The sequence below is a fragment of the Myotis davidii genome, unplaced genomic scaffold, assembly GCF_000327345.1.
Source record: "Myotis davidii unplaced genomic scaffold, ASM32734v1 scaffold836, whole genome shotgun sequence".
NCBI lineage: Eukaryota > Metazoa > Chordata > Mammalia > Chiroptera > Vespertilionidae > Myotis > Myotis davidii.
The window spans coordinates 205,079-215,756 of NW_006287465.1; the positions used below are offsets into that span (position 1 = coordinate 205,079).

Below are 10,678 nucleotides of genomic sequence, written 5' to 3' on the forward strand. Positions count from 1 at the left end.
TTCCCTTTTCTCTTAAAGAATCAGAGTCAAGAAACCTTGAAAGGGGAAATATACAGAAGACAGGTAGACAGGAGCAGGAAGAAATAATAGGCCATGTACAGAAGGTTACCAAGGCAGAAAGCCCTGGATGCCTAGCAATGGGAAAAAAAGTTTTGTGGGTTGTAACCTTACCTCTAGGGTGATCTTTCCTCCCCTTAGTATATTGCTGATCATGTAATTTAGAATCTCTGAGCTTTCATATCTTTGGTTATGTGGTTCAGACTCCACCCTGATGAGATTTCCTTTCCTAGTATGTCACTATTTAGGTGGTAGAGTCCTTAGAGGAGGAACAATGGGCCAGAGAATAACCCCGTATGACTCCCATGCAACCCTAGCACAATCTACCCTTCAAAAATTAAGAACTCTGGATAATGAAGTTAAGGAAATCAGTTAAGAACATTCCCCTTTCATTATGCTCTAAAAACTCCAGATAAGACTCCCAGGCTCCTGCCACACCCTCAGAGAAGAAAAACCACTTGGACGCTTGCACGCACGCACGCACGCACGCACACACGCGACAGGGCAGTTACGTCATCCCCTAGTAAGGTGCCTTTTGTGGAGCTGCCCTTATGTTGCCTGTACAAATAAGCAACATGTCTGTGGCAACAGATTCCGAAACTTTGTCTCCTATTTTGTAGTAAGCCATCCGGCAAGTACTAAACAAACCCAAGCCAAAGAAGTTCAAGCAGTGAGGCTCTGCGGTTCGGTTCATCTTCCTTTCGCTTTTTTGCCTTCCACTTCTCTCTGCACTAGGGGACCTGCGAACAGTCAGGCAGCATCCAGGGAGACTCCCTTCCTCTCTGGGCAAGATGGCAGCGGATGAAGCTATTCTGACTCTGCGGCAGCCTCATCTTTCCCGTCAGAATCTCACCAACTTGGTAAGTTTTTGTTCTGGGAAAAGGCGGGGTGTACTCGAGGGTGAGGGGAGAGGCTAGGGAGGGCTCTGAGACGAGGCATTATAGTGCTGTCTGCGAGTTTGGCGTTGGGTGTGAGATCATAGGATCTGGAGCTCCTCGAGGATTTGCAGGAAAGTTAATGGTGTTAAATGTGCTTAGCAACAGTTAAACATATTAAGGTTTGCCTTTTTAAAGGTCTGTGGAGGGAATATTTTACACTCTCCTCGTGCTAATTCTGAAATTTCGAGCCTACACCTTCCAGATCTCCTACAGTGAATAGAAGCTGTAGTAATAGTATCTTTTGCGAATGTAAAGGGCCATTTAGGACTGATTAGTCCAGTGATTGTCTCTGGAATAAACACTGCTTATACACAAAACATGCTTTTTTGTAAAAACTAAAGAGCTGAATACATGGTGACGAGATGTGTATACTAAACCTGAAATCAGAGTCCTGGTCTCTTCTGCCTGCGCTTTAATATAAAACATTTTATTGCAGGATGCTACCAAGTTGACTCCACTCTCAAAGGAAGCTATCAGCAGACAAGCCACAATTAACATAGGTAAGAACAAATGATTGCATAGAGTAGTATTATTGTTTTGGAAGCCTGACTTGGCTACTATCCAACAATGAATTTTAATCTCTTGTGCCACATACAGAATTATAGGAGGACACGTATAACAAATAGATTTGAGCATTGATGAGCACCTGCTAGATTTTTTTTTTGGAAACACAAACATTGTGTTCCATTCTTTTCTTATGGAAGTATGCGTGATGCAAAGGCACAGATAGATGAAAAGGCTGTGTGCACATGTAGCAGAAGTTTAAGGATGAGGTGTTGCACAAGATTATATTTTTTATTTTATTTTTCATTACTGCAGTTCATATTCAATAGTGTTTTAGTTTCAGGTGTGCATGCACAGGATTATCCTAAGAGCAGGGAATGTAAAACTCTTATTTGATACATAAACTTGTATTAAGTGCTTTTCTTAATAGGCACCTTTGTAATTTGGAAAAGAAGTTAGTTAATTGAATGTAAACTTTAGACATTATTTTAAGGTTTCTACATACAATAGAACCTAAGTTAAAAAAAATTGTAATAGTAAATCATATTTACTACTGTTAAAGTATTTTGTTACCTGTAATTAAACTGACATTATTTCATCATTTTCATGGATTTCCTTTTTTTTGTATCAGATTTATGTACATATTTACCTCACTCAAAATACTGGAAGGTTTTTTAGTGTACAAAATGTTTTGTATTTTTCAGTTAGTATTTATTCATGGGAAGGTGATTTTTTTGAGGTTAACAGCAAGTTAAATTAACATGTTACCTAAATGAACTTTGGTTCATTTCTTGGTGAGCAGGGAACCAGATCTTGGGAGCTTTTGTTCTTAGAAAGCTTATGTATATTCATGGTGAAAATTTTGTTATAGCATATGGAATCCAGCATCAAGTTGGCATATGCATAGTGACAGGTTTTTTGTTTTTTTAAAAATATATTTTATTGACTTTTTACAGAGAGGAAGGGAAAGGGATAGTTAGAAACATCGATGAGAGAGAAACATCGATCAGATGCCTCCTGCACACCTCCTACTGGGGATGTGCCTGCAACCAAGGTACTTTCCCTTGACCAGAATCGAACCTGGGACCCTTCAGTCCGCAGGCCGATGCTCTTTCCACTGAGCCTAACTGGTTACGGCAACAGGCTGTTTTTCATCTCAACCTCTTGAGTCAGTTTTCTTTTGTCTTTATTCATTGGTGTTGCAGGTGACTGTCTGAAGGCCCAATCCGTGGAACATAGGTTTACCAGTGTAATTCATGGAAATTTTAGTAACTTTTGAGTTTGGGGTGACCTACTAGCTTGGAGGTGACATAGAATTTGCTTTTTTATAAGGTAGTCATGTAGCCAGCACCGGTTTGGCTCAGTGGATAGAGCGTCGGCTTGCGGACTCAAGGGTCCCGGGTTCGATTCCGGTCAAGGGCATGTACCTTGGTTGCAGGCACATCCCCGGTGGGGGGTGTGCAGGAGGCAGCTGATCGATGTTTCTCTCTCATCGATGTTTCTAACTGTCTATTCCTCTCCCTTCCTCTCTGTAAAAAATCAATAAAATATATTAAAAAAAAAAAGGTAGTCATGTACATGGTAGAGTTATCTGAAGTTGTGTTTCAGAAAGACTTTGCATAGAAAAGGGTATGTGACAGGGAAAATGACACCATTATAGGTTGTAGATTGTTACTCACCCTCCCATGTTGGGGCCCCAAAATAAGGTCCTCTTGCCCAGTGCCGCTTGTGCTCATAGAACAAAACCAAAGCAGAGCAGAAACTTTATTCTTCGATCAACAAATGGGAAAAGGTGATCTCATGCTCTAAAAGCACCTTGTGTCCTTGGTTAGAGTTTGGGAAAATTTTAAAGCTGCTAGTTGTGTAAATGGGATTGACAGGTGGGAAGTTCTTATAAAGAGACAGCCACTTCATGGAAGTGTTGGGGTATATACACTCTTGCCAGCACCTTGGCACAAAGTACAAATTGTGGCTAGCAGTGCACATTTCTTTGCCCGGGTATGATTTTTAGTATGTTAATGTAGGCAAGTTCTCTAGAGGTGGGGATTGGAGGATGGTGCAATTCCAAGCAAGTTGGCCTCCCTTTGCTTGAGCTGTCTGCAGTTGCTGTGGTTTACCATTAGCAGTTTGCTTTAGTTCCTGTAAGCAAACAGGCTTGTGACATAGTTTAGATATTTGGGAACAATCCAGTCTACTAAAAGATAACCTGGTGCCAGTTGCAATATTTAGTGTGCTATAGGTTGGTTTTTTTCTAACTATACTGAAATACTTGGTGTAATTGGATGCATTTGTTGTTCTTTGTAGGTACAATTGGCCATATTGCTCATGGAAAATCTACAGTTGTCAAATCTATTTCTGGAGTTCACACTGTCAGATTTAAAAATGAATTGGAAAGAAATATTACAATCAAACTTGGGTACACTAATGCCAAGGTACATAATATACTATGGAAGGAGAAACTATTTTACTTCAATTGTCAAGGATGCAGATGCTAAAACCAGTCTTTTCATGGCAACTTTTAGATTTATAAACTTGATGATGCAAGTTGTCCTTGGCCAGAATGCTATAAACTTTCCTTGGGTAAAGGTGGAAGTAGTACACCTGATGAGTTTCCTACAGACATTCCAGGGACCAAAGGAAACTTCAAATTTGTCAGGTGATTATTTTTATGCTAAACAGTTTTTTTTTTGTTTTGTGCTTATTGAACTATTTAATAGAGATTTTAAACTTGGGCTTGCATCTTTGCCAAAACGTTGAAAAACATTTTCTAGCTAAGAAGTTTAATTTACAATAGTTGTTTAATAGCTTTTATAAGTATTTATATTATTATATGTATCATAAAGATTAGTTTTTATGCCAATTATTTAAACCTAAGCTGAAATACAGATGTACAAATTCTCTAAAGCAGTGGTTCTCAACCTTCTGGCCCTTTAAATACAGTTCCTTATGTTGTGACCCAACCATAAAATTATTTTCATTGCTACTGTTATGAATCATAATGTGAATATTTGATATGGAGGATGGTCTTAGGCGACCCCTGTGAAAGGCTCGTTCGACTGTCAACGGGGTCGTGACCCACAGGTTGAGAACTGTTGCTCTAAAGAATGACCGTATATCAGAATGAAATCATTATATTTGGTAGTTTTCTTTTGTTTGCAACATTGCTGTTTCTTGTTTCTTAGGAAAAGAGTAAAGACATTCTTAAATTCTTTTTTAACACTTTGGATTTTGGAATGTCATTGCACGTTTTGACTCTTGATAAGAGGACACTGACATACACTAAGTGACGTATGTGGGTGTTTAGATTACCCAAAAAAAGTTTAAAGCATGAGCATATGAACATACAATTTTTGAAAATGGTGACTGAATACACAGTGTCTTATGTTTGTTTATTTTTAAGTGCTGTCTTCTATGCATTAGGTTAGCATTTCCATTAGTTTGTCAAGATGCTAGATATTCTTCTGCAAATTCTTCTTTATACATGACAGTTCCCATTCTGATAATACAGTTTTGTGCTTCCCTCCCCCGCCCCCAAAGCAATCTAATTTATTTGAAATGATCACAATTTTACTCCCAGGAAAGCATATCTAAAACATATTCAGCTACTTTATTTTTTATAAATTTTAATGGCTTAAAAACTAAAATTACAATTTATATATTCATATGGTGATGCATAGTAATTTTTTATTTTAAGTATCTTATACCTAAATTTATAAATCTTTGTATATATAATATTCTTTTCATTTTCCAACAACTCTGCTCTACATTTTTTCATTTCTAATTTGAAATTATTATAGACTCACAGGAATTGGAAAGGTAGCATATACCCAGTCAATATTAAATGGAATATAGGGAATACTACACACATAAATAGCATAGATAAATGCACTGATTAATTCCTCAAAAAATACGTACTACCACAACTAACCCAGTATGAATTACATAATTTAAGTAGCCCTGCAGCTATTAAAGAAATTGAATTTGTCTTTTAAAAACTTTGGATAAAGAAATCTCTAGTCCCAGATGGTTTCAATGGAGATTACTAGTAAACATTAAGAATTAACATGGATTGGACACAATAGAAAAGGAGAGAGCGGTTAACAGCTCATCTTCTAAAGTAAGTATAAGCTTAATAGCAAAAGCAAACATTTTTACAAAAAGTAGAAACTAGAGTCTAGTATCTTTAATGAATATGTCTTACAAAATGTTAGCAAATAGAATTTAACAATGTCTAAAAGATACATATATAATGAACAAACGGGGATTTATTATAGGGATACAACAAGGCTGGTAAGACTAATTTATTGTTTCATGAAAGGGTTCTGTATGCATGTACCCTGACAATATCAAATCCTATTTAATAAAACCCTTATATTCAAATTGACCAAGCAGTGGAATGGCTGGTTGCTGTGTCGGTGGCTATGTCGCAGATGCTCGGAGGCAGCTCCTGCGTTGAACTTCTGCACTCCCTCCCAACCCCAACCCCATCTCCAGAGGGAGGTGACCAGCGATGGCAATGGGAGGATGGGGCTGGCCAGCAGCCAGTGCCAGGCTGCCAGCCAAGGCGGGTGCCAGTGGGGGCCACACACTCACCCCACCCGCCAGTTGTCCCACAGATGGCCCTGATTGTAGGCCAGGCCTAGGGACCCACCCTATATATTGGGAACAGTCTCTTAGATTTAAAAATTAAAACCTGGTAAGGCTACACCAACACTGAAAAAACAGGATGGTGTAATGATGACATGCATGGACTCTGGCTTGCACATTTTGTGGTCAGCCCTGATTCTGACACTTATAACTGTGTGACAAAGCCAATTACTTAACTTCTCTCTGCTTCAGTTTTTCAATCCATAAGATGGGGAAAATGGTACTACTGCCTCAGAAGAATTATGTTAGGTACTACGTTTTAAAAATCAGGGCAAAAAAAAAAGTGGCTGCCCATAAAACAGCAAGATGAACAGCATGGCACTGGTGCATGCATGTCCTGTATTGCGAGGCGAACATCCGACTGCCAGTATAGGCCCGACATCCCCGGAGGGGTCCTGGATTGCAAGAGGATGCAGGCCAGGCTGAAGGACCTCCTGTACATGAATTTCATGCATCGGGCCTTTAGTGGAATATAAAATGCAAAGTAGCATCCAAATGTCAATGAAGCCAAGAAGCCAAAGAATGATGCAGATAAATTCGGCTTTTTGGTTTAAAGGGTCTTAATAGGAAATTTAATTACAGAGATGCAATCCTGGGAGGCAATGAGACAAAATGGATCCCCCACTCCTTCCAAATCACAGACCATGTGTTGTACATCCCTCTAAAATCTATGTATTCAGAAAAGAAAGCAAGGATAATAAAGAGGACCAGGAAGACCACATACCCATGGCTCTTACTCCATGATAGAACACTACGGGTACCTTCCCCCAGAAGTTTGTGATTAATTTGAAACCTCTGCACATTCTTTAGTCTAAGGGGGTAGGGGAATACAGGGGTTCAAGTAGATCAGTTTTTAAATGTAGTCAGCCTTTCTGTGTACACATTTAGTATTTTTACATCATTCATTTTTGTTCTCCTATAGACAGGCTAAGGAAATAATGCATATTTATATAAATTAATGGGGAAACCCACTGTGATAATTGGGAATACAAGTGAATTTTTTCACCTTGTTAAGCAAACCTTCACCTAACATCAACTGATGAAAGAATGAATGCTTTTAGTTCATGAAATAGGCAAGAATATCTTCTTTACCCATTAGAACTTCTGCCATAGGCAGAGAAAGGTCGTCTTTCCAAATTGGAAAGAGAAACTTTCTTCCTCTACAGATGGCATAATTATCTATAAGGTGTCCCAAAATTCATGGCCTCCACGGCTTTGCTGACAGATACACAAAGCTGTGGTCTTAATTGGTGTTCATTGTCCCTGCTCCTGGGCCATCATTGGTACTTGGTAATGATTATCAAATTGAAGGGATTGAAATCAAAGGGCAACAGATATTAGAATCTGATTCAATAAACCAAGTAAAATTAGGCTCTTATTTATTTATTTATGTTGTTGTTGTTAATGCTAACTCAACATTCAAATCTTGCATGAATTTTGGGACACCCTATATACATAGAAATTCCTAAGGTACCTACTACAATCTTAAGTTTACCAGGATTGTAGGGTACCAGGTCAATGTACAAAAATTAATTGCACTTCTTTTATACTATCGATGAATGTATACATACCAACATTTTATATACTCTATATAAATCTCTTAAAAAGATGAAATACTTATACATAAAACACATTGAGAACTTATTCTGTGAATATTACACAGCTCTGAAAGAAGTCGTAAGACCTAAGTAGAGATACTGTGTTCATAGATTGGGACACTCAACATAGTAAAGAGGCTAATTCTGCTCAAATTGATATATATGCAATAACCTATCAAAATTCTAGTTAGAGTTTTGTTGGTATAGATAAAATTATTTTACAATTTATTTGGAAAGAGAATATAACTAGATAACTACAACCATTTTATACAAAAAAGTAAGCAAGAATTGGTTTATTTGATTTGAAAACTTAGTACCTCAGCAACAATGGCCAGTGAATGGAGGGTAGATTAATGAAAGAGAATTAGAGGACTCAGAAATAGACTTGCTTATATATATCTAACTAATTACAAAGACAAATCAATTTTGTGAAAGATAGGGTTTTTTTTTTGTCTTCAGGAAATAGTACTAGAACAATTGAATGTTCATCAGCAAATTAGATTTAAACCTAACACTTGAAATCAAAATGTACACTTTATACTCCATATTTTGTATTCTCATATACTTCTGAATAGTAAATAGGTCAAATAAACTAACTTAGAAGAAAATGCAAGCAAAATTATGTTAGGATTTGGACTTGTTGAGGTGTTTGTACATATTACGTTAAAGAGCATTACACTTTTTTAAAATATGAGAAAGTCATAGCTCATCAAAATTAAAAATAATTGCTTTGCAAAAGATCTGTTAAGAAAATAAAGCTTTGATTGAGTGTTGTCCAATGCTCCGAAAGGTCACCAGTTCCATTCTCAATCAGGGCATGCAAGAGACAGCTGATTGATGTTTCCTCATGGATTTTTCTTTCTCTCTCCCTCTCTCTCTAAAATCAATAAAAGCATTCTTTTTCTTTTTAAAAAAAAAGCAAATCAAAAGACAAGCTACTGACCAATAGGTAATATTTACAAATCATATTTCCAGTGAAGGACTGAAATATATAAAGAGCAAAAAAAAATTCAATAACTAAAAAGTAAATGATCAAAAAGAAATTGATCTAACTAGGACATGGACAAAATACATAAAAACATACATGGTAGGCAAATAGTTTTTCTCTAATTCATTACTACATATTTTTATGATTTTTTATTTTCCTTAGAATTTTTTATATAGAAGTATGGGAGGGTGATAATTTTCAATATCTCTGGGCTGCCCACAGCAATATCAACATAATGATTTTCTTTAGATATAAATCTCATTCAAATGAAAAGCTGATGTCAAAGCCTGCATGGATGCTTTCAAAGCTAGAGTTATATTTTCTTCCCTATGTAAGTTGTTAAGACATTTTGTTATTTGAGACCACACGGAGTTTGAGGTTAAATGTAGTTAAAGGGTACTGTTTTCACACAAGATTGCCTTTACTTCTGTCATCAGCTGCAAATTTAACAAGTTTTCTAAACCATCATTAGTTTTGATAATTTGTTAGACTTACAGATTTCACAGTTAAAATTTATTACAGAAAAAGGATGCAGATTAAAGTCAGCTAAAGGAAGTGATGCAGAGGGGAGAGTCCCAGAAGATTACAAATGTAGTTTTCATTTTCCCCTCTCTGGAGGCCGGGATAACTCCCTGTTTCATTGTGTGACATTACACATGAAATATTTGCCAACTAGGGAATCTCACCTGAGTTTCAGTATTCAGAGTTTTCATTGAAGTTGCATTATTTATCCTATCTAATAAAAGAGAAACATGGTAATTGGCGTACGACTGCTACCCTTCCCATTGACTAATCAGGGCAATATGCAAATTAACTGCCAGCCAAGATGGCGGTTAACCGCCAACAAGATGGCGGTTAATTTGCATAAGTAGGCGCAATGCTGGGAGGTGAAAGGGAAAGGAGGGAAGAAGCCGCCTGCTGCTGACTGCAATCAGAAACCCAGGTGGCAGCCAAGAACCAGAGAACCCAGCTGCCTTTGCTCAGAGAAGCCAGGCCGCCTTTGCCGGCTTCTGTGCTAGGAGAACCTGGCCACCTTTGCCGGCCCTGAGCCAGTAATCGGAGAAGCTGGGTGGGGCAGGGAAGAGGCGGATGTCAGCCTCTTCCCTACCCGGCCTGGCTTCTCAGATCAATGATCACAAGCAATGGGAGAACACGCAGAGACGGGGGCCAGAGTCCGGGCTGCATAGCTGCTTGGGGACACCATTTGGACCCCAGGGGCAATGTAGTCAGGCCCCAGCAGGAGACTCAGCAGGAGACCCAGCCAATGGGGCTGCGGGCTGTGTCGCAGCTGGGGTACGAGATCAGGTCCTGGGGCCTGGGGCGACACAGCCAGGCCCCAGCAGGAGACTGAGCAGGAGACCCAGGCGCCGGAGCTGTGTCGCAGTTGGGGCACTGGATCTGGTCCCCAGGGGCAATGCAGCCAGGCCCCAGCAGGAGACCCAGTAGTAGACCCAGACACGGGGCTGTGTTGCCGCTGGGCAACGCAATCTGGTGCCTGGGCTGAGGAGACCCAGAAGGAGACCCAGGCGCCAGGGCTGCGTTGACGCTGGGGCACGCGATCCGGTGCCCAGGCTGAGGAGACCCAGGGCCTGGGGCTGCATCGCAGCTGGGGCACGCAATCCGGTCCCGGGGGCGATGCAGCCAGGCCCCAGAAAGAGACCCAGGTGCCAGGGCTGCATCGCTGCTGGGGCACTCACTCCGGTGCTTGGGCTGAGGAGACCCAGAAGTAGACCCAGGGGCCTCCCAAGAGGAGAGTCTCCATGGTCAGATGGCTGGTGTCAGGACAGGAAAAAAGACCCGAGGTGACTCAGATGCCTGGCCACAGGGTTAGACCAGCCAGCAGGGCCTTTCAGTTGGGACTGAGGTGGGGGTGGGGCGAGGGAGGCAAGCCAGAAATAGAGAACTACAACTCCCAGGAGGCTTAGCAGCCGGGGCCTGGGCGACGG

General features: G+C 39.8%; 1 protein-coding gene across 4 annotated transcripts in view; it reads left to right on the plus strand.

Annotated features, from left to right (window-relative positions):
* Window positions 1-580: 580 nt before the first annotated feature.
* Window positions 581-10,678, plus strand: part of LOC102775513 (eukaryotic translation initiation factor 2 subunit 3-like) — a 25,419-nt gene continuing 15,321 nt past the window's right edge. Inside the window, exons 1-4 of one of the 4 annotated variants that reach the window (XM_015561058.1) lie at window positions 581-917; window positions 1,432-1,495; window positions 3,804-3,931; window positions 4,022-4,453. In XM_015561058.1, coding sequence (XP_015416544.1) covers window positions 849-917; window positions 1,432-1,495; window positions 3,804-3,931; window positions 4,022-4,159 — 399 coding nt within the window. In that variant the 5' untranslated portion in view covers window positions 581-848 and the 3' untranslated portion in view covers window positions 4,160-4,453. Of the gene's footprint in view, window positions 918-1,431; window positions 1,496-3,803; window positions 4,454-10,678 lie in introns of those variants that run through there. The other 3 variants (XM_015561059.1, XM_015561057.1, XM_015561056.1) reach the window with 3 other exon arrangements.